General features: G+C 43.5%; 1 protein-coding gene across 3 annotated transcripts; it reads left to right on the top strand.

Annotated features, from left to right (window-relative positions):
• Window positions 1-541: 541 nt before the first annotated feature.
• On the top strand, window positions 542-22,824 carry LOC129811029 (alpha-N-acetylgalactosaminide alpha-2,6-sialyltransferase 5-like). Of its 3 annotated transcripts, none has more exons than XM_055862132.1 (5): window positions 542-769; window positions 1,499-1,711; window positions 12,834-13,246; window positions 15,008-15,115; window positions 17,364-22,824. In XM_055862132.1, the coding sequence occupies exons 1-5, from the start codon at window positions 758-760 to the stop codon at window positions 17,602-17,604; spliced, it is 987 nt and encodes a 328-aa protein (XP_055718107.1). In that variant the 5' UTR covers window positions 542-757; the 3' UTR covers window positions 17,605-22,824. The 3 variants fall into 3 exon arrangements, with proteins under 3 accessions (XP_055718107.1, XP_055718106.1, XP_055718108.1); XM_055862131.1 differs by having other exon boundaries at window positions 542-772; XM_055862133.1 differs by lacking the exon at window positions 15,008-15,115 and having other exon boundaries at window positions 542-772.
• Window positions 22,825-24,007: the final 1,183 nt, after the last annotated feature.

Raw genomic sequence — 24,007 nt, 5'->3', positions numbered from 1 at the left:
TGGGACCCTGGCTATCCATACATTTTAAAAACAAGAAAATGGTGCTGTCTGCTTTGCAGGAATTTGAAATTATTTATAATTTTACTTTTGATACTTAAGTATATTTAACCAATTACATGTACCATTGATACTTAAGTATATTTTTAAACCAAACACTTCTAGACTTTTACTCAAGTAGATTTGTACTGGCTGACTTTCACTTTTACTTGAGTAACTTTTTATTAAGGTATCTATACTTTTACTCAAGTATGACAATTGGGTACTTTTTACACCACTGATATTAACTGCTTATTAATAGTAATTAACAGCCTGTAAACTCTTTGTTAACACCGATATTTTTTTCAAAGGTCTCTTTTACAAGGAAGCTCTGCAATTTACAAATACAACACAATACAAATATATATATATACAATATTTCAAACACATCCAATAGAAAGAGTTAGGCTATATTCCTCAGTAAAGAGATCCCCAGTCAATAATTTGAATTGTGCGAAATTGTACCATCCTTGAAAAGGCGTTCATTACGACCACGCGGAGTTATCATACTGGGCGCTCTGGATCCTGCGAGAGAGAAGTGGATCGTTGATGTATCAGTGCGAGTGCTAATCTGCTACATTAGGGATGCGCTCTTTGTCAAAAAGTCAGTCAGTTGTTATTTGGCGTAAACAGACACGGCTGCGACGATTTCAGCAACGTGAATGCTCTGGCTTCTAAATCGTTATGTAAAGTGAAGAATTTTACGGAGGACATCCACAAAATGAAGGCTCAGGTGGTAGGCTTTTTGAAACTCTTTTGGAAAGATGGAAGTTATGGGAGAAAATAGACATCTCGCCTACTGCTACTGTATCATGCTCCTTGCCTACTCTACTCTACTGTTTAAATAGTCTACTCTATCTTTATGACAATGGGTTGGATGATGGATTTAAAGATTATAATGTGAAGAGTGCACAGCTGTCAGTCTTTTTAAATCATAGAGCGCATCTGTTCCCACAGGGCAAAAACTGGTTGGGTCAATGTTGTTACCACGTAATTTCAACAACAAAGATAATATGTGATGAAGTTGAATCAACGTGGAAAACTGAGTCATCAGCACAATCGAATTTCCCCCAACTTTGAACCTAAATCATTTTTTTTGTTGATTTTACGTTGAATTCACGTTAGTTGACAACTCAACCAAATGTAAATCAAAACTAGACTGAACTGACATCTGTTCACAGTGGGTTGTTTTGAGTGGCGGTTTCGAGAATTGAAGTGTGATCACAGAAAGAAGAGATGTGATATTATTTGTTATCTAGAAACCATTATTGTAAGCTGCTAACAGAGTTTAAAGTTCTAATTTGTCATTATATTCTAGAATAGAAATGCTATAAATAAGTAATTGTAGCATACTGCAGATATAAGCTAATTTGTTTTTTTGCATATATATATATATTTTTTAAATAAACCGGCTGAATACCTCATAATGTAGCCTATTTTACCAATTTTCTCATTATTATAGCGCCATGGGGTTATCGTCATTATAGTTATTACCATGGGTACCAGTCTCATCGTTGTGTACAACAACAGCTTCACGGACACGTCAGGGACAGCGTATCACACGGATGCTGCTGCTACTGGGCCGCTAATGGATAAGCCCAGGAAAGCGCAGCCTAAACCAGGAAGAGCCCTGTCATCAACCCTACAGGGCTACACTGGAGTCATCGATCAAAAGGTAAGCAGTATACTGACTATACGAACGCAACATCTGTAGAAATGTGTCAAGACATTTAAAACATGTATGGACAACCAATGCTGTCAACAAACAGCGGTTGTTTCCTGTGTCATTTATTCAAAAGGCTTTGTAGATATTTATTCAAAAGGTTTTGTAGATATTTTGAAATTGTAAGTAGGTATTCGGCAAAGTCTACAGTATATTCCAAAGTACCATCGAGAGCACTATCACTAGACCTTTCAGTTACCCAATGCCTTTGTTGCCACGTATCTTCAGTCTGTCGCTTAAGGTTCAATCGTTTAGAACTAAGATGAGGGTTAATTGATTCAGTGTCTTGTGAGTATAATTGTAATCAGTGGCCGTAGCCAATATGTTGGCCATTAAGCACCTGAGAAGCACATTGTCTGCTCTAGTGATGTTGTGCATGAATAAGACGAGCTGCGCCTCCTGATCTGTATTCAGACTGTCTTTCAGGTAAAGCTGACAGGCCGGCTCACAGACAAATATCCCAGGTAGGCTACACTCTAAATGGCTTATTGATAAAGCTTTGGAGATTTCTTCTTAGAACCACATAAGTGGGTGGGACTTTGAAATTGGCAACCGTCTGCGGTATGTTTGATTCCCGTCCCAACGACTGCAGCCATCGAGGTTCCAGGCAAGTTGATTGAAAGCGAGATAGGTAGTTCAAATCAAATCAAATTGTATTTGTCACATGCTCGGAATACAACCTTACAGTGAAATGCTTACTTACAAGCCCTTAACCAACAATGTAGTTTTAAGAAAAATAACAACAACAACAACAACAACAACAAAAGATGAAATAAAAGTAACAAATAATGAAAGAGCAGCAGTAAAATAACAGGGGGTAACGGTATGGAGTCAATGTGCTGGGGCACCGGTTAGTCGAGGTAATTGAGGTAATATGTACATGTAGGTCGAGTTATTAAAGTGACATAGATATGCGTAGATAATAACAAAGAGTAGCAGCAGTGTAAGGGGGGGGGGGGGGGGCAATGCAATTAGACTGGGTTGCCATTTGATTAGATGTTCAGGAGTCTTATGGCTTGGGGGTAGAAGCTGATTAGAAGCCTCTTGGACCTAGACATGGCGCTCTGGTACCGCTTGCCGTGCAGTAGCAGAGAGAGCAGTTGTTTTGGTACCTTTGGGTTTTTGTTGGTTGTTATTCCTAAATAAGGGATACACACAGCGTGCTGGCTTCTGTATGGGCTGACTCTAGCAGCATGGCTCCAGAGTGGGAGAGATACGGGACTAGAGAGAGACACAGCAGCGTGGACGGACACTGCGTCTCTCAGGTGGCACCGGACAAGAGAGGCGCTACAACGGAGAGGAGTTGAGAACAGGATTATATCGGGGTCTGTGTCTGGAGCGGTTCTGTTCACTGCTCACTGTTTAATGGCTATGAAAAGCGTCAGAGTTGTGTGATATTTAGCCATTGTACTGTACATGCCCAGTACAACAAAGTTATTTGTTCTTGCCCAGCCCAAACTTTTCAATAGATTCAGCCGCAATTTGAAGTCCCCTTCCAGCCAACAGCTAGAATGTGATGATGAAAGAACTTAGTAGCTCGGACAAAACAGGACACAAAGAGGTCTTTCTTTGTGTCCTATTTGGTCCCAGTCCAAGAAAAGGCAGCACAATGAACACGTCTGGATTCTATTTCCATTCTCCCCACATCCCCTGATATTGCGTCTGATATTCGTTATGTATTGAAAAGTCCTCCCTCCAGTCGTTCCCTGCCATCGTATTTCTTCATCAATCGCCAACTGCCCTATCTCAGGTCTGCTCTCCACTGTAGGGACTCTCTCATGTACCGCTGTAGTGTTGCTACCACTACACCCTGTAAATCACTATGTGGACTATCTGAATTCACAGACCATCCCAGTCAGTTGGTATCGGCTTTAGCTGCGGGGCCTCTTGACTCTGATCACTTAACATACACAAAGCATTCATGCATGCACACACACACCCCCCCACACACACACACACACCACCGTATTTACAGTATTTACTGCGCCTGAAGGTTTCTGGTTATGCCCCTCATTAACTTATGTGCATAACTTTCTCTTCACGGGCCCGTGATTCCACAGAGCTGGGTGGTGGATCTGTGAGTACCACCACTACTCCTCTAGCTGCTTTCTGTCTCACACTGAGGGCTGAGAAAGGCCACACATTAATCATGGAGAACACACAGGAAAGGTCTGCCTCCACCTACGTGCCATAGGAGGTTATTAGTTTGCTCACAAGCCACTCAACGCAAACTTTCTCTACTTCTATACCTGGAAACGTTTATCTCTTTCTAGTTTCACCTCAGCATTTGTGAATTGGGATGAGACTTAAGATATACAGTACCTAACTGGTAGACCTTTGAATATTTCAGGACAAATCATTTATAATAGCTGAAACGTCGCTGATGCACGTAGCATAAAAGGAAATATATTTTTTTTTTAAAAGAAGGAAATATGTGTATCTGAGATGTAATCGTAGAATTTAGAATGAATCAGTGCGTCTCCCCCTTTGTGTTGCTTTCTCCACTGTCCGTCACGGTGGTTTCTTTTCTGAGAATGTCCCTCCTCCGTGGCGTTCTCACTTTTGACAATCTGATTACAGCTGCAGTCACACACACGCACACGCACACACACACACACGCCTGGTGGACTAGGTACAGTTAGTGACAGCCCCCCCCCCCACACACTCCCTCCTCTGATGCTTTACCGATTCCTATTAAAGAGATGTTGACCTTTAACACATGGCCATCAGCATCAATATGCACTGGCCTTTACACATGGTAATCACAAATCATGTATTTTCTGTGAATCTCCTCACTGAATGTGTGTGTTCGCACCAGTGCTGAAATCCACCACTTTGCTTTTAAAGCCTTGCTTTTTGATGTAATCGCTGATGATTAGTTGGAACTGGAAATGCAAATGTAGATAACCGGAGAAAAATCACAAGTGCAGAAATGAGTTATTTGTGAGACTCCCTCTTAATGATGCCCTTTACAAATCCCAGTTGTATAGAACACCAGACAAAGGATCCAGAAATCCCTTAAAAAACGACTACCTAACAAGAGAATCAGTGCATTCCTCCCTAACATCTGATATCTTCACCAGTCCTATAGGCCTAGACAGAGACTAGAAGATCAACACTTAACCGAACCACGGCTAACCTTATTGGACATCATCCTCTGGATGTCATTAACATAAGTAGCCCATTGGCTGTGCACCCGCCGCACTTCCTCCTCACTGAGAGAACTTCTTCAAATGGATCCAAGTCCTCATTAATCCAAGAGGACCTACTCCCTCATAAACTGATAGATAGACAGGGCTAATCAGAGCCTTGAGGAAAGCTGACAGGAAGCAATGAATATCATCATTTTGTAAGAGGCAGCTGTTGACTCCATCTTGGATCTAAGTGGGAATTGACCGTTTTCAGATTTCACTGTTAAAGACGAACTTTGACATTTTTTAAAGAACAAAATGGCAGTGATATATACAGAAAATATCGCAGAGCTGTGAGAAGAATGCTGGTGCCCTCATCATTAAAAAACAGTTGTAAAGCAAACAAATACACGTGTGAACACCAAAGATTATTTCAATTTCTACTTATTTGAGAAGAAATTGTGAATCGTGCAACGGTGCCAATATATTTTACCGCATCTGTAATACAGTAACCCCCCAATACAATTCCCCCCGGTCCCTCAAATGCCTCAACACCCTCAATTCTGACATTTCCTCTGATATGTAAGCCTACTGTCTCTAGTCATCATAAAGGAAGGGCTCTGTGCGCCTGGTCTCACTGTCAAACCATTGTTTCTGAAATATTACATTTACCAGAACTGCGAGACATGAAATCGAGGCTACTGTCCGCCTTGGGTGCTGTGAGTATTCTGGGAGGTAGCTAGAGCGAAGCTGAATGGACGGGGTTGTTCTCAATGCAATTACGAACCTGCTTTCCTCTGGGGAGAGTCTAAGCAGGAGGATAGTGATGCGTCTGGAGATGCTGTGTGGGTGGTAATTGACTGGGTTGAGGCACTACTCATAACTGTGTGTTGTGCTGTGAGCTCTGTGGTCTGTTTATCATGGCTCAGCTAATCTAATCTACTTCACATTAGAGGTCAATGAAGTCTGAGCCTGCATTCGCACCATTACTATAGTAACTCTGGGACTACGTCCCAAATGGCACCGTCCCAAATGGCATTCCCTACATAGAGCCCTATGGGCCCTGGTCAATAGTAGTGCACTGTATAGGGAGTAGGGTGCCATTTGGGATGCACAGTTTGAGTGGAATATGCACATTGTCGGTTTATGAATGATTTATGACACGGTGAGTCGTATTAGTCAAGTTCCTACTGCATAGGTAGGTGTGCTCATATTGAAATGAGTTCATAATGCAATACATGTAAAACTATCAAACTATTTGGGTACAGGTGGATCCATGAAGACCTCTACCACAGTCTTCTCCCAAATGCATAGGCCTAATAAGGATCCTCACAATTATTATTGCTTTCAAGCAGGTAGCTTCCATAATGATGGACTATGTAATAACCTGTGATTCAATTATGTGTTATTTGAGAATCGTTTTTGACATGGTTTCTCCCCTAAAAGACTCGGTTTCAACCTTTTCCTCAAAATGAAGGTTGATAAGTCATTGCTATTTCTGCCTAGAAAGAATCATTGAGCTGACAGAAGCTCTGGGCTCTGTCAAAGACAATTTAGTCTTCCTGTCAAAAACACTTATTACTGGTACTGGGAGAATTTCCCTGGTGCTCTAGGCCACAAGGAGGATCCAATAATATAGTTGAAAGTTATTGCTTGGGTTCTAGGTTCGCGTTTTGCTCATATTCCTGAGCGTGAACATTTTTTCAATTCCAAATATCAGTCTCTTGACTCGTTAAAGGAGAAACGAATGTGTCGAGAAAATGTTCACAGACAAACATAGTCAGTTCAGGTAAGAAAGCAGCAGAGATGGAAAGGAAAGAACAATCTTTCAGGAAGGAAACACCTGCAGTTCATTAGAAGAGACAGGCATGAAGACCAGCCAATAGAGAAAATGCAGAAACAAAACCGGCACGGTTTTCTTTTCTTGTATTGAACTGCATTAAGTAGGAAGTAGGAAGAAGAGCGGTAAAGAGAACATAAAGAACGTAAAGAATACGAGAAATAAATACGATTTATGTCCTCCCTAGTTTATTTTCGTAGCCTGGCAGGGGATTGTGAATAATTGTGTGACGTGGTGTGTCATTTTTTTCTTGTCTACTTGTAGGATGTCTGGCTAGCACGAACAATCGATATATCCACACTATTTCGATGAAAGATGCGGTAGTTTGAAGTCGGGAAATTCCATTTCACAACCTGTTACCGTGACAGAAGAACCCGGATCACTCATCACACACACTTCCCACATCGTGCTCATTCCCTTCTCCGTTTCCTGGCAGCTTCCCTTGGTAATTCATCTATGTGTAATTACAGAGATTATAGGAAGACACATGTGAACAGTAGAGCGGGATCATGAGGCAGTGAAGTCGGTAATCTCACCCGTATGCACAGTATGTATGTGTGCACAGGCCACAGTCAAGCATGAAGCTAAGAGTACAGCTCTGAATGCCAATGGGCCTCTGCATTAAGCCTTAGAATAATTCATGAGAGGGTCTCAGGATTTTCATTATTAGATATAGATGCCCTTTTGCCTGGCCTTCTACTTTATGCTGTAGCGGGTATTGATTATGCTGTTGGATTTTGGGGAACACAGTTTTCCTCTTGGCAGGGAGATCTGAATCGGGTGCCATGGACCTCAACTCTCCATCCGCCCATTGACATCGATGAGAGAGAGGGAGGATTACATTCTTTTTGAACGTTTTTGAACGTTGAAACAAAAGTATACACCTGACACACATGGTTATGGCTTAAACAAAAATATGAATAACATTCCACCCATGAGGGCACTAGGTCATTTGACTGCAGGAAAGGGCCACAGGCATCGTTACATACTCCAACATGAATATGTGCATATGTCTCATATTTTATTGAATGATAATGGGTCGTGTGATTCCTGTAGAAGACCCTTTGGGCTCCCGTCCGCCCCAGAGAGCGCAGATTCTGTTTGAAAACTTCAAACATGCATCCTTCTTTCTTTTCTGCCTTCCGATAGGCTTGAGCAATGTGGTGGGTACCGTGGTTTCACGTGTCCAATGCTGTTAGCTACAGGTGACTACCAAAATAAAGGAATAACCAAACCTAAAGTGTCATAGTGTCACGATCGTTCTCCTCCTCTTCGTCTGAAGAGGAGAAGCATGGGTCGGACCAATATGCGTCAAGGTATGCAGTCATAATGAATTTATTTAAATGAAAGACGAACACTTAATACAAACTATACAAAATAACAAAACGACCGTGAAGCTACAAACGTTGTGCATAGACAGACAGGCTACAAACGTTCTGACATAGACAATTACCCACAATTAATGAGAGCCTATGGCTACCCTAAATAAGGCTCCCAATCAGAGACAACCGACATCAGCTGTCTCTAATTGGGAACTCATTCAGGTAACCATAGACTCTTCTAGATCACTCACCAACATAGACAACGCTAGACATCTACACTAAACACAAAACCATATTTTACACCCCATAACCCCTTTACCAAATAAACATCCAAAACCAACAAAACATAAACATTACCCATGTCACACCCTGACCTAACTAAAATAATCAAGAAAACAAAGAATAATAAGGCCAGGGCGTGACATAACCCCCCCCTTGAGGCGCGAACTCCGGGCGCACCATACACAGTCTAGGGGAGGGTCTGGGTGGGCTTCCATCCACGGTGGCGGCTCCGGCTCTGGTCGCGGTCCCCACGTCACCACAGTACCTAAACACCTCCTAGGCTTCCTCCAAACGACCCCCCTCCACCTTAACCCCATTGCATTCAGGGGCAGTTCCGGACTAAGGGGCAGTACCAGGGTAAGAGGCAGTACCAGGGTCAGGGGCAGTACTAGGGTCAGGGACAGTACCAGGGTCAGGGGCAGTACCAGGGTCAGGGGCAGTACCAGGGTAAGGGGCAGCACCAGGGTAAGGGGCAGCTCCAGGGTAGGGGGCAGCTCCGGACTGAGGGACTGCAGCTCCGGACTGAGGGACTGCAGCTCCGGACTGAGGGACGGCCCATGGCTGGCTGACAGATCTGGCTGCTCATGGCTGGCTAACGGATCTGGCTGCTCATGGCTGGCTAACTGATCTGGCTGCTCATGGCTGGCTGACGGATCTGGCTGCTCATGGCTAGCTGACGGATCTGGCTGCTCATGGCTAGCTGACGGATCTGGCTGCTCATGGCTAGCTGACGGATCTGGCTGCTCATGGCTAGCTGACGGATCTGGCTGCTCATGGCTAGCTGACGGATCTGGCTGCTCATGGCTAGCTGACGGATCTGGCTGCTCATGGCTAGCTGACGGATCTGGCTGCTCATGGCTAGCTGACGGATCTGGCTGCTCATGGCTAGCTGACGGATCTGGCTGCTCATGGCTGGCTGACTGATCTGGCTGCTCCTGTCTGGTTGGCGGCTCTGGCAGATCCTGTCTGGTTGGCGGCTCTGGCAGATCCTGTCTGGTTGGCGGCTCTGGCAGATCCTGTCTGACGGACGGCTCTAGCGGCTCCTGTCTGGCTGGCGACTCTAGCGGCTCCTGTCTGGCGGACGGCTCAGTGGGCTCATGGCAGACGGGCGGCTTTGCAGGCTCATGGCAGACGGGCGGCTTTGCAGGCTCATTGCAGACGGATGGCTCAGATGGCGCTGGGGAGACGGATGGCTCAGATGGCGCTGGGGAGACGGATGGCTCAGATGGCGCTGGGGAGACGAGCAGTTCAGTCAATGCTGTGCAGACGGCAGACTCCTGCCGGCTGAGGCGCACTGTAGGCCTGGTGCGTGGTGCCGGGACTGGTGGCACCGGGCTGGGGACACGCATCTCAGGGCTAGTGCGGGGAGCAGCAACAGGACGCACAGGACTCTGGGGACACACAGGAGGCTTGGTGCGTGGTTTAGACACTGGTGGTAAAGGGCTGGAGACACGCACCATATAGCTAGTGCGTGGAGGAGGCACTGGTGGTACTGGGTTGGGGCGGGGAGGTGGCGCCGGAAATACCGGACCGTGCAGGCGTACTGGCTCCCTTGAACGCCGAGCCTGCCCAACCTTACCTGGTTCTATGCTCCCCGTCGCCTGACCAGTGCGGGGAGGTGGAATAACCCGCACCGGCCTATGTAGGCGAACCGGGGACACCATGCGTAAGGCTGGTGCCATGTACGCCGGCCCGAGGAGACGCACTGGTGACCAGATGCGTTGGGCCGGCTTCATGACATATGGCTCAACGCTCCGTCTAGCCCGGCCGATACGTGGAGCTGCAATGTACCGAACCGGGCTATGCACGCGTACAGGAGACACCGTGCGCTCTACTGCGTAACACGGTGTCTGCCCGTACTCTCGCTCTCCACGGTAAGTACAGGGAGTAGGCGCAGGTTTCCTACCTGACTTCGCCACACTCCCTTTTAGGCCCCCCCCAAGAAATTTTTGGGTTGTACTCACGGGCTTCCAGCCTTGTCTCCGTGCTGCCTCCTCATATCGCCTCCTCTCGGCTTTCGCTGCCTCCAGCTCTTCACGAGGGAGGCGATATTCTCCAGGTTGATCCCACGGCCCCTTACCATCCAGTATCTCCTCCCATGTCCAGAAATCCTTTATGGGTAGGTCCTGTTGCCGCCTTCCATGCCGCTTGGTCCTATGGTGGGTAATTCTGTCACGATCGTTCTCCTCCTCTTCGTCTGAAGAGGAGAAGCATGGGTCGGACCAATATGCGTCAAGGTATGCAGTCATAATGAATTTATTTAAATGAAAGACGAACACTTAATACAAACTATACAAAATAACAAAACGACCGTGAAGCTACAAACGTTGTGCATAGACAGACAGGCTACAAACGTTCTGACATAGACAATTACCCACAATTAATGAGAGCCTATGGCTACCCTAAATAAGGCTCCCAATCAGAGACAACCGACATCAGCTGTCTCTAATTGGGAACTCATTCAGGTAACCATAGACTCTTCTAGATCACTCACCAACATAGACAACGCTAGACATCTACACTAAACACAAAACCATATTTTACACCCCATAACCCCTTTACCAAATAAACATCCAAAACCAACAAAACATAAACATTACCCATGTCACACCCTGACCTAACTAAAATAATCAAGAAAACAAAGAATAATAAGGCCAGGGCGTGACACATAGCCCTTTCCTGCAGTCAATGACCAAAAGCACCCTCTTTGGCCTCATGTGTAGAATGTTATTAATATTTTTCCTTATTTCGTTATTAATGAAGATTATTAATAAAAAAATGCACACAAATCCTGAATCAAACCTGATTTAGCCCACTGCAGTATAAGGTTCATAGGGTGTTGGGCCACCACAAGCCGCAAGAACAGCTTCAATGCACCTTGGCATAGATTCTACAAGTGTCTGAAACTCTATTGGAGGGATGCGACACCATTCTTCCACAGGAAATTCCATCATTTGGGGTTTTGTTGATGGTGGTGTAAAACGCTGTCTCAGGCATCGCTCTATAAGTGTTCCATTGGGTTGAGATCTGGTGACTGAGACGGCTATGGCATATGGTTTACATTGTTTTCCTTCTCATAAAACCATTTAGTGATCATTCGTGCACTGTGGATGGGGGCATTGCCATCCTGGAAAAGACCACAGACTAGAGGCCTTCACAGGTTCAGAAGGTTGGACCCGTTCCACAATGGACCTGGGGCTTTCCCATCCGAACCCGATATGCATAAATGGCTTTTTTAAATATAGAGATCGGTTTCAAACGTACCCGAGAACAACTAGACCAATTCCGTATAGAGCTGGTTCGGATCCAGACCCGATCCAATCCGAGTGGGGGAAGCAGCAGAGAAGTACATTTTTAAGCTACTTTATTAACTGGAGCTGATAAAGCTCGAGGGAGATAAAGTAGAGAGAGGTAATGCTCTAGCATAGGCCAAGCTGTGTGTATAGGCTACTGTGAGTGAGCAAGTGACACGGAACAGGGAGGGTGGGAGGAAGAGATGAGAGACAGCAACCAACTAAGCCGACAAGTGCTATAGTAGACTAATAGCTGCCATAGCTAGGTTATTTATCATCCAATATGATTACGTAGGTAACCTGTCTTGACTGCATCAAACCGGGAGGAGCTAGTTAAGATAGCTAGCTAGCTAGGCTAATTAAGGCTGCATGCGCATTCTCGTCCTACACAGTTACAAACAACAACAATTCCATTCAGAATATTAATTAGCAGCCTACCTGTTGCCTCTTGACCATTGTAACCTATCCTTCTCCTTGTTAACTTTTAATTCCATCATTTTAATTCAAAATATTCCATTGATTAGATATCTCCTAACTTTTTGCTCCAAACAGAGGCTCTATGACTGTAGCCTTTTGCCGTTTTGATGACTTATGATTGGCCAACAACATCAGCAACAAGCTACATGCGCCACTCTCGTGGAAAGCAAAGAGCAGCAGTATAAATTACACATTTCTCTCTCTTTCTGCTGCTGCAGCAGCAGCAGAAATTCAGGAATTCAGCAGAAATTCGGATCTGTATGGATCCTTCCAGAAAAGTCTGTTAAAATGACACATACCCGAGACCCCTGACCCCTGAATATCAGATCCGACCAGACCTGTGACATTATTTCGACTTATGGATCCGGACAGGTGGATCTGTGAAGACCTCTACCACAGACCACTCCCATCAGAATAGAAATGATTTCCATAGGTTGAAGGCGATCACTCAGAATGGCTGTGTATTTGTTGGTATCTACCTTGCTATCTAAGGGGTTGAGAGGATTTAAACCATGCCAGGAAAATGCACCCCACACCATAACAGAGCCGCCAGAACTCTCATTTACTCAAGTGTTTCCTTTATTTTGGCAGTTACCTGTACATCATTTCAGTGCAAGGAAATAAGGAAGCATGCATTTTTTATGTTGTTTTAATGGCCACAGTTGAACTCCTGTAACCTCTGACCTCACTCTACTATACCGTCTTTGACCTCTTGACTTTCCCCCCGAGCCTCTGAGGATGCACTGTAACTGCTGTGCCCTGGTGACCAGCTCGGGCCACCTTACCGGCAGCAACCGCGGGGACGAAATCGACAGCACCGAGTGCGTCATCCGCATGAACGACGCCCCGACTGGGGGTAGTTTCCAGCGGGACGTGGGCCAGCGTACCAGCCTGCGCGTCATCGCCCACTCCAGCCTGCAGAGGGTACTGCGGAGCCGGCAGGAGCTGCTCAACGCCAGCCAGGACTCAGTCTTCCTCTTCTGGGGACCCAGCAGCTGTATGCGACGCGACGGCAAAGGCCTGGTCTTCAACAACCTGCGTATGGTCAACCAGCTGCTGCCCAAGCTCAAGGTCTATGTCATCTCCCAGCTCAAGATGCTGCAGTTCGATGAGCTCTTCAAGAAGGAGACAGGGAAAGACAGGTAGGGTTTTGGCTGATGATGCAATGATGCCATTGGGTTTTGGCTTTGTGAGTCTGTCTGTCTGTCCAATTCTGGTCAAGAATGACTTCTGAAAAATACAGTCAGTGTGTTTGAGGACTTGAGCCACTTGAAGCAGGATTTGCCAGGGAAGTCGAATGCATTGTAGTCAGTGCTCTTGGGCATACACATTCTAATTCAAAAGCTGCTTTTGAGCATTTTTAACAATCGAATAAGAAAGAAATCCCAACAACCACCCAACCACTCACACTATCATTAATGGGATTTAGTTCAAAGCACTCTGAATATATGTTAGGAACTAAGAGGATTAGTTGTAGACCATGGGGTATGAGAATCTCATTGAATGGGACAATGCAGCTAGAGAGGGATTTTAGCAATCTGTAAGTACAGAAACTCTGTCCCAAACAAAATGCTGGATCATGTTGTGAATGGAAGTGGTAGAAGAAGAAGAAACAAGACGTTGTGTAATAACGCTGAGACAACCTAATGCCAACTACCAATTTTACATTACGAAGTGTTAGGTTCTAATTCTCAGAGTAAAAACTCTACGGACACTATGAACGCTCAAACCAAGTTTATTCTTCCCAGAGGGTCAATTAGACAAAGACATGGTGTCAGCCGTGGTAGTATACATACCCCACTTTGGGTGGAGTTTCCTCCTTATCGCTAAGCATTGCATCATTATTGCTGGGCAGGTAGCCTAGTGGTTAGAGCATTGGGCCAGTAACCAAAAGGTTGCTAGATCATATCCCTGAGCTGTTAAGGTAAAAATCTGCTCTTCTAAGCCACCATTGTAAATAAGAATGTGTTCTTAACTGACTTGCATACTTAAATCAATGTTATATAAAAATCAAATAAAAAAGTGATATGGGCCTTAAATGGTTCCTCCCCTTATCAGCACTGCTACATGTGATTGTTCTCCCTGCAATCAGCCCCCCCCCCCCCCCCAAGTTTCATTATGGCACCTCTCATGTCTCTTTTGTAACTAATGATTAATAATATAACTAATGATTAATAATAGTTAAAGCTCAGAAACATTGACGAAATGTTTCTGTGTTTCTGCGCAGGACAATCTCTTCGACAAGAGTGATTGAATTAAGATAGTACATCTGTACACGACAGTTACATATGCTACGATAATACGAGATAATTGGTGTCTTCATTAACTGTTGACAGGAAGTGACAAAAGTGCTGCACAGCCTCACAAGATAATGTCACTGAGGCAAAGCTAGGAGCAGAAACCTATTGCAGGTCCTACCAGACTTTCACTGGCTGGCACTCTCCCTGGGTACTCTCGCCGTGCCCCCCTGGCAGAGGCTGCCAACAGTAAACAGAATGAGCCCAGACAGAAGTGGCACCGCTGCCAGCTGGGATATCCCCCAGTGAGGGGCTGGTATGGCTGGCAGGTCCAGCCTTCGACAAACTAGCCTTGACGGTTCAGTAGATGAAAGGGCTCCATTTTACAGGGGGCACTGCTTTGATGGCTGTTTAACAGATTTGAAATTGCGATTTCATGTCAAATCATGTAAATTAGGAATATGGCAGTGTGAAATCTTATGGTATTAAAAATTAAGCAATAAATTGAGGGCCTTGGGCAGGATGGATATCGCTGCAAGCACCACATATGGTCAGTTTTTTTCTGTCTCACAATTTCTCTCATTTAAATCTATTGAGTCATGCAATACATTTCGTTGGAACATATAGTATATATTGTGTCTTGTTTCCCCTCACCGTGTCATCCAGGAAGACCTCTAACTCATGGCTGAGCACTGGCTGGTTCACCATGGCCATTGCCCTGGAACTCTGTGACACGATCAATGTCTATGGCATGGTGGCTCCTGACTTTTGCAGGTGGGTTGGGTTCGGCACAGGTCACAGTGCTGTCGGACCCGAGAGTTTCAATGACATGTATGCCATAGGGATTATTACCCCAATGATTACTAATAGGCAACTTATCACTTTTATTATTATTATTATTTCTGTTCTGGCAAATAAAAGATACCTGCTTGTGTTCTAAATATCTTGACTATGCATCTTAATACATGAGAGGGGAAGGTTGAATAAAACAAAGATAGATAGATGGAGGATAACAGGTGCTCCAGATAATGAGCTGATATCCACAGGCAGGTCCATGGGACCAGATCCAATGTCTGTGTTGTGTGAATTATTCATGCTGGCTCAAACTCTCATCTGAGGCTAGTGTCTACTGAGTCTAGAACTGAAGAACTATCACAGGGAAAGAAGTAGCTTTGATAAGCACATCTCAGGGCTAAGACATATGATATACAGGCATTCGGAAAGTATTCAGAGCCCTTGACTTTTTCCTCATTTTGTTACATTACAGCCATATTCTAAAATGAAGTAAATAGTTTTTTCCCTTATCAGTCCAAACACAATAGCCCATAATGACAAAGCAAAAAGGTTTTTGGACATTTTTGCAAATGTTTATATTTATTTAAAATATACAATATCACATTTACATAAGTGTTCAGATCCTTTACTCAGGACTTTGTCGAAGCACCTTTGGCAGCGATTACAGCCTCCAGTCTTCTTGTGTATGACGCTACATGCTTGGCACACCTGTATTTCTGGAGTTTCTCCCATTCTTCTCTGCTGATCCTCAATCTCTGTCAGGTTGGATGGGGAGCGTTGATGCACAGCTATTTTCAGGTCTCCAGAGATGTTTGATCGGGTTCAAGTCTTTTTATTAGATTTTTTTATGTTATCTTTATTTAAATAGGCACGTCTGTGCTCTGGCTGGACCACTCAAGGACATTCAGAGACTTGTCCCGAAACCACTCCTGCGTTGTCTTGGCTGTGTGCTTAGGGTTGTTGTCCTGTTGGAAGGTGAACCTTCGTCCCAATCTGAGGTCCTGAGCGCTCTGGAGAAGGTTTTCATCAAGGATCTCTCTGTACTTTGCGTCGCTCATCTTTCCCTCGATCCTGACTAGTCTCCCAGTCCCTGCCACTGAAAAACATCCCCACAGAATGATGCTGCCACCACCATGCATCATCGTAGGGATGGTGCCAGGTTTCCTCCAGATGTGACGCTTGGCATTCAGGCCAAAGAGTTCAATCTTGGTTTCATCAGACCAGAGAATCTTGTTTCTCATGGTCTGAGAGTCTTTAAGGGCCTTTTGGCAAACTCCAAGCGGGCTGTCGTGTGCCTTTTACTGAGGAGTGGCTTCCGTCTGGACATTCTACCATAAAGGCCTGAGTGGTGGAGTGCTGCAGAGATGGTTGTCCTTCAGGAAGCTTCTCCCATCTCCACAGAGGAACACTGGAGCCATGTCAGAGTGACCAATTGCTCAGTTTGGCAGAGAGGCCAGCTCTAGGAAGAGTCTTGGTGGTTCCAAACTTCTTCCATTTAAGAATGATGAAGGCCACTGTGTTCTTGGGGACCTTCAATACTGCAGAAATGTTTTGGTACCCTTCCCCAGATCTGTGCCTCGACACAATCCTGACTCGGAGCTCCCAATTCCTTCAACCTTATGGTTTGGTTTTTGCTCTGACATGCACTGTCAACTCTGGGACCTTATATAGACAGGTGTATGCCTTTCCAAATCATGTCCAATCAATTGAATTTACCACAGGTGGACTCCACAATCAAATTGTAGAAATATCTCAAGGATGATCAATGGAAACAGGATGCACCTGAGCTCGATTTCGAGTCTCATAGCAAAGGGTCTGAATACTTATGTAAATAAGATATTTCAGTTTTTTATGTTTTATAAATTTGCAACAATTTCTAAAAACCTGTTTTCGCTTTGTCATTATGGGGTATAGATGAGGAAAATAAAATATTGAATTGATTTTAGAACAAGGCTGTAATGTAATAAAATGTGGAAAAAGTCACGGATCTGAATACTTTCTGAATGCACTGTAGTGCATCTCCACCATCTCTCTGTATTTTTAAATCCCTCTCTCTCTCCCTCCCTCTCTACCACTCCCCTCCCTATTCTCTATCTGTCTCTCGCATGCATGCACACACACTCTCTCTTTTTCTGTTGATCTCTCTCCTCTCCAATCTCACTCTCTCTCCCCCCTCTTCCATTTCCCCCCTCAAACTTCTCTCCCCCTCATTTCCTCCTTTCTCCAGGGCTCCTTCCCATCTCTCGGTGCCATATCATTACTACGAGCCTTCGGGGCCTGACGAGTGCGCCATGTATCTCTCCCACGAGCGGAACCGGCGCGGCAGCCACCATCGCTTCATCACGGAGAAGACAGTGTTCGCCAATTGGGCTCGGATGTTCGACATCCACTTCTACCAGCCAGACTGGACCCCGTCCTCTACTCTCAACGGAAACACCTCACTCACACCTGCTTCAGATGGCTCTTGATAGCAGACATAGACAGAAAGGTCACCAGGACCTGGGGAAGAAGTGACTGTGTGTTTGGACACCAACATGCTGATTTTCCTCATCCTCTCCTTGGCTCCCTTATGGGAGTGTCCCTTATGGGAGTGTGTGGGAGGAGTGGAAAAGTACAAGGGTCATTCCACCAATTCAGTGCCTTTTGAGAAGTGTAATTTGGGAAAAAAATATATGTTTGATTTAACCTAATTTTAACATTCTGACATAAAGAGCACATGTTCAACTTCATAAAAAAATACATTTTCCCATCTCAGCAGGTTCAATTCAAAAATGACTATAGTAAGTGCTAACTAAGTGCCAAATAAAGTAACAGGGTTGACTGTTCTCTTAAATCAGCCATAAATCCCCTTGTGACAGGGGGAATGGAAGCTGGCTGTGTGCAACAGAGGGTGGCAATTGAATGTAAGCTTCACAAAAATATTATGAAATTGTAAAAAAACAAAATGCCTGTCTATCTATGGGTAACGGGGATGACATGTTATGCTCGACCCGCTCAGATTTCCCCCACAAAACACCAGAACGTGGCAAAAAAGAGTGGAACCAGCTCACCTGCTTTTACACTAGGATCTGACTATTAAAGGAGAGTTCTGTTCACGCAACCTGTTGACCTTCAAATGAAGGACAGGTGTAAATGAATCACTAATCACATTAAATAAATAATCATCTTCAGAAATGACTTAGTTATTTTGTTGCTTTGACAAAGGCTTTACAATGATGCTGATACTTTGAGAAATGTTGGGATTAAGTGGGTTAGCATCTTAGAAGTGACACAGGGCTGAAGGAGGGAAATGTCAAAAGGCTGAATTTTGGCACTTTAGCAAGTGTCACATAAAAAAATCAGATTTATTGAATTCTCCATATGGTCTATATTAAATATCTCTTAGATTAATATAACAGACTTTTTAAGATATTGGTGCACAATTTTTACTGAAAATATCAAAGGGACCCAAAAGGCACTCTTTTCGTGGAATGACCCGCAAGCTGCATTTGCTGGAGAAGCAGACTTCAAAGAAGTGGGTAGCTGCTCCTCTAATGGCGTACGCACACACTGTAAAATAAAAAATCTAGTTGTTAAGTAACTGGTTCCACAGCCTTTTTCTTTTGTTTACTCAACTTTTTGGTCCAAGTGTTACCAAAACAACAAAAAATTGTTGGCACCAACTTAGCTCCAACTTGAGAAAACTTGATTTGTTTGCTCAACTTGTGTTCGTTCTACAATGAAATATTATTTGGGCATCTTAACTAAATAAGGCTGTGCAACTGGTTACACACACAAACAGTGCTTTTAACACACATGATTAAATTGTGCTTTTTAATTTATACATTAATCGTTATTCAACATGTCCTCACCTGGGATTTGAACTCACAACCTCCTGGATCATGGAATGCAGATCTTCATACTACGCCACCATGTCTGTGTCAATTATCAGTTAATCAGACTTTGCTCTCATTATTGATTTGATTGACCTATTTCAGCAATTAGGCTAATTTATAACTCTGGGATGTACCAACTCAAATAATAATGACAGACGCAATATCTCCTTCACAATACTTAAAATAAACTATTTTGTTGAATTATTTACACATTCTGTAAGTAAATACATAGGGCCTATATAAAACCAACTGGGCACTAATAAAAGGAGAGCTCAAATACAAGGACAACTGGCTACCAATCTGTTTTTCCACACTGATACAAACTGGGAAGAGAGATTCTATGTAAAACTATATGATCGCATTGTGTCATCGTAGTGCCTTTTCCTTCATGTTTATGGAGAAAACAGAGCTGGAAAAATGTCAATTCTTATCAACTGAGCCTGACTTGATCACCTAGCTACGTTTGCTTTTTTCCCCAAAAAGTAACTAAGTAACAGATTACTTAAATTGAAAACTAATGCGTTAGGTTAGTCGTTACCACAAAAAGTTATCTGAGTACTTTAACGCGTTACTTTGGTATCCTAATGCCAGTAGCTACCCTCCCAAACAGGATGGGGCTACAGGGGCAACCCTTCGGAATGATGGGATGTCATCTACACAGCGTCCACCTGAGACCTGGATCATAATGAGCATCCCGGAGGTGGACCTGGTTGGATTTAAGGGCTTCAAAGGACAAGCAGGGTTTAAAACAAGCTTGTTTTTTAATTAGTCCAGTCCCTATAATCACACTCTCAGGGCGACATGATAATTACGTTTGACCTTACCTCGTAAAATGCAGTGTAAATGTATAAGTAGGTTTTGGTGCTTACAAACTATTCACCTACAAGCCTCTTTATTCGTATATTTGGAAAAGGTTGGTCCGAGTTTTACAGGTTCAAAGTGCCAAGGTGGTGTACTTGGTATACAAAAATAATAAGCAGTCTTGTCCTGACTTGATTTGGGTGAGGAATCCTGTTTCCAAACCAATCTGACAAAACAGGCGTTAACAAAGGTTCAAAACAAATCATGAGCTATCCCCTTTCCTCTTTCAATAGTGTTCAACTTTATCGCGATTGAAATCATACCGTTTGCGGATGCAGGGTGTAGAGTACATTACAGTATGTGTCAGGATTTGACACCTCATTGAGCCGGAGGATGAACAGTCGACGTTCCATATCACGGTCTGATCATTTCATCTTCTGAGCAGCAATTTCCATCATGACACATATCCCCATTCCTGACATAGATAAGCACTGGCGCTAAATTGCCAAAATTACTAATGTTGATAGCCCCTGGTAGTGGGGGAGATGGTTTTGGGATGTTTTGGTGGTGATTCTTGAATGGTTTTATCAGTAAAAAGTGACATCATCATCCAGTGGGACCAAACTGTTTTCTGCACATAGTTGAAATAAAGTATAAGATAAGTATAGGAAAAGATTGCATAGCCTACGCACATCCAATACTGAGCAGGTGCTGGAGATCAAATAACATGATCAGCAAAAGGTAAAAACAGAAGGCAGTGTACAGAGTCTGATGATTTATGAGGTATTATAACTTATCTTTTTTATAGGCCGTTAATAACTTGGCCCCAGTCCACTTTTAGATGACCAGAAGGTAGGCTTAAAACAGACTGTCATTTCTCTAAGTGTCAAAAGCTAGTGTAAATTCTTGGCAAATTTGAAATGTGAAGGTTATGAGGCGTTTTAGGAGATATTACTCATGTTTGCCCTGACACCTAGTGGCTATGTGTGTCCTCCATATATATGGACTGGTCTGTGGGTGCTGGAGAATGAATGTCTTGTCGTCTATTACTGTTTTAACGTTGATTGTGGGCATAGCGGGGCACTTTGCAGTGTGTGGGTGGTCTATATGGACAACAATTGTTCCAATCGCCCGAGGAAAATTGCAATTGCCACGTTTTCCGCCTTTATGTGTCTTTCACCAGTAGAATATAGGCCCACCCTTTGTCTTTAGTGGATAGTTCATTGTTGACAAAATATTTTAAATATGGGCCTTACAGTCTGTGAGGAACCTTTATTATAGATCCATCTGCGAGGCCCCTATTTAAACTGGCAAGCCTGAAATGAACCTTTACCATGATAGACCAGCCTGTAAGGCCCCTATTTGCTCTGATCAGCCTCCGAGGAGCCTTTATTATAGACCATTAGACCAGCCTGTTAGGCCCATATTTACTCTGACCCGCCTGAGAGGAAACTTTATTATCGATTAGCCTGCAAGGCCCCTATTTACTCAGATCAGCCTCAGAGGAGCCTGTATTGTATTAGTTGTATGAATAGATAGCTCGATTTAACCAGCCAGCTAAGATACAGCTTGCTATATTAGCTCATTGCTCAAGAGAAAATAGCTAGCTAAGCAGTTAGCAGTGGTGTAAAATACTTATGTAAAAATACTTTAAAGTACCACTTAAGTAGTTTTCTTGGTATCTGTACTTTACAATTTTTATTTTTGACAACTTTTACTTTTACTTCACTACATTCCTAAAGAAAATAATGTACTTTTTACTCCATACATTTTCTCTGACACACAAAAGTACTTGTTACATTTTGAATGCTTAGCAGGACAGGAAAATAATCAAATTCACACACTTATCAAGAGAACGTCCCTGGCCATCCCTACTACCAGATGTGGCGGACTCCGTAAACACAAATGTGTTGAAGTGTGACCACTAGCTATCCGTAAATATTTGTATTTATTTAAATTGTGTAGTCTGGTTTGCTTAATATAGGGAATTTGAAATGATTTATACTTTTACTTTTGATACTTAAGTACATTTTATCAATTACATTTACTTTTGATACTTAAGTTAATCTAAAACCAAATACTTTAAGACTTTCACTCAAGTAGTATTTTACTGGGTGACTTTCAGTTTTAATTGAGTCATTTTCTATTAATGTATCTTTACTTTTGCTGAAGAATGACAATTGGGTACTTTTTCCACCACTGGCAGTTAGTAACATTGGTAGCTGTAATTGCTGCATTATGTTGTCAGATGAAAAACATCAGCAAAATAGTCGACTAAGATGCAAGCTCCTTTAAAAAGAGAACTAACCAGCTAAACAGCTTAGATTATTTATATATCAGCCTGTATACTGTCTAAGTAGTCTTGCTATTTCAGTCTTTATATGTTAGCCAGTATAATTTGAAAACAGTCCAGCCATTTCAGTGTTTTTGGATCAGCGGAGTTGATTGGCGGAGTTGCTTAAACATCAGCCTGTGAGGCAGCAGTGTGTAAACATCAGCCTGTGAGGCAGCAGTGTGTAAACATCAGCCTGTGAGGCAGCAGTGTGTAAACATCAGCCTGTGAGGCAGCAGTGTGTCAACATCAGCCTGTGAGGCAGCAGTGTGTAAACATCAGCCTGTGAGGCAGCAGTGTGTAAACATCAGCCTGTGAGGCAGCAGTGTGTAAACATCAGCCTGTGAGGCAGCAGTGTGTAAACATCAGCCTGTGAGGCAGCAGTGTGTAAACATCAGCCTGTGAGGCAGCAGTTTGCAAACATAGGCATGAGGGAGCAGTGCCTCACAGGCACAAGTCACTTGTGATAGTAGTAGATTGTATTGGTTTTTCGCAGTTATAGACTGAATTGTCTATGGCGTGCTAAAATATGCTATTCCTGCCATTGACCTGTGATGTTGTGTTCTTCAACAAAAAATAGACATATTTTCCACCCTGTCTTTCTAATTCAGCTACTGAGTGATGTGTATCTGTTAAGAAATGGCATCATATTGAACTGAATAAAATTGAAATTAATACATTTTTCTCATGTGGGACAATGTCTTTACAATGACATTTTAGAAGGATATGCATAGTTTATGTGTGGCCAAACAACTGGAGTGGAGATTGATAAGAGTCTTAAGGAAATAACAGTGGTTGAAGTGTGCTTTTAAACCAGCAGATGGAAATATAGTCCCAACCTTGGGAAAAACTTCCATCCAAATACATGTTGAATGCTGGAAGAACTACCCCTTGAATTTACACACCAACCTGTTTTTCCTCCCCTTTTTTTGTAATTATTGGGTTTAACCACATGGGAAGGAATCCTCGGAGAGGACAGAGCAAATCCTTTGGCTTACCACACCAGGATCAAGCTACAGAACAAGCTTCACGGAGTTATTTCAGGAAAATGGACCCTAGGTCCTGATCCTGCATTAACCATTATATAATGAACACATCATTTCAATTAATCGTATAATAACTGCACACAGATGTGTCATATCAAATGTCATCACATCATCCCTATGTGAGTGAGTGCCCTCTCCCAACTCTGACAGAGCAGTCTAGCCTATGTCCCTTTGCAACATTTCTGCAATGGCCATGTAATGTTTCTGCATTGTCCCTGTAATAGTGTTTCTACAATGTTCCTGTAATGTTTTTGCAATGTCCCTGCAATGCAATGTCCCTGTAATGTTATTGCAAAGTCCCTGTAATGTTATTGCAAAGTCCCTGTAATGTTTCTGCAATATCCCTGCGATGTTTCCGCAATATCCATTTAATGTTTCTGGAATGTCCCTGTAATGTTGCTGCAATATTCCTGTGTGTAAAGTTTTTGTAATGTCCCTAACGTTCCTGCAATGTCCCTGTAATGTTACTGCAATGTCCCTGTAATGTTTCTCAAATGCCCCTGTAATGTTTCTGCATCAAGTAAAAGTTTATTGGTTGTGTGCACAGATCTTCAGATGTTATCGCAGGTGCAGCAAAATGCTGTGTTTCTAGCTCCAACAGTGCAATAATACCTAGAAATACAAAACAATGCACACATAATCCAAATGAATGAATGAACCATGCACATTTGTGGCCTGCTGGAGGTCATTTTGCAGGGCTCTGGCAGTGCACCTCCTTGCACTAAGGCGGAGGTAGCGGTCCTGCTGCTGGGTTGTTGCCCTCCTAGGGCCTCCTCCACGTCTCCTGATGTACTGGCCTGTCTCCTGGTAGCGCCTG

Source organism: Salvelinus fontinalis, chromosome 14 (assembly GCF_029448725.1).
Source record: "Salvelinus fontinalis isolate EN_2023a chromosome 14, ASM2944872v1, whole genome shotgun sequence".
NCBI lineage: Eukaryota > Metazoa > Chordata > Actinopteri > Salmoniformes > Salmonidae > Salvelinus > Salvelinus fontinalis.
Note: the sequence above shows the minus strand (reverse complement) of the source record. Positions and strands in the feature narration are given on the sequence as shown.

Coding starts and splice junctions, on each gene's coding strand:
- LOC129811029 (XM_055862131.1), top strand. Junction 1,712..12,833: donor CTGGAGTCATCGATCAAAAG/GTAAGCAGTATA, acceptor TTTCCCCCCGAG/CCTCTGAGGATGCACTGTAA. Junction 13,247..15,007: donor AAGGAGACAGGGAAAGACAG/GTAGGGTTTTGG, acceptor CGTGTCATCCAG/GAAGACCTCTAACTCATGGC.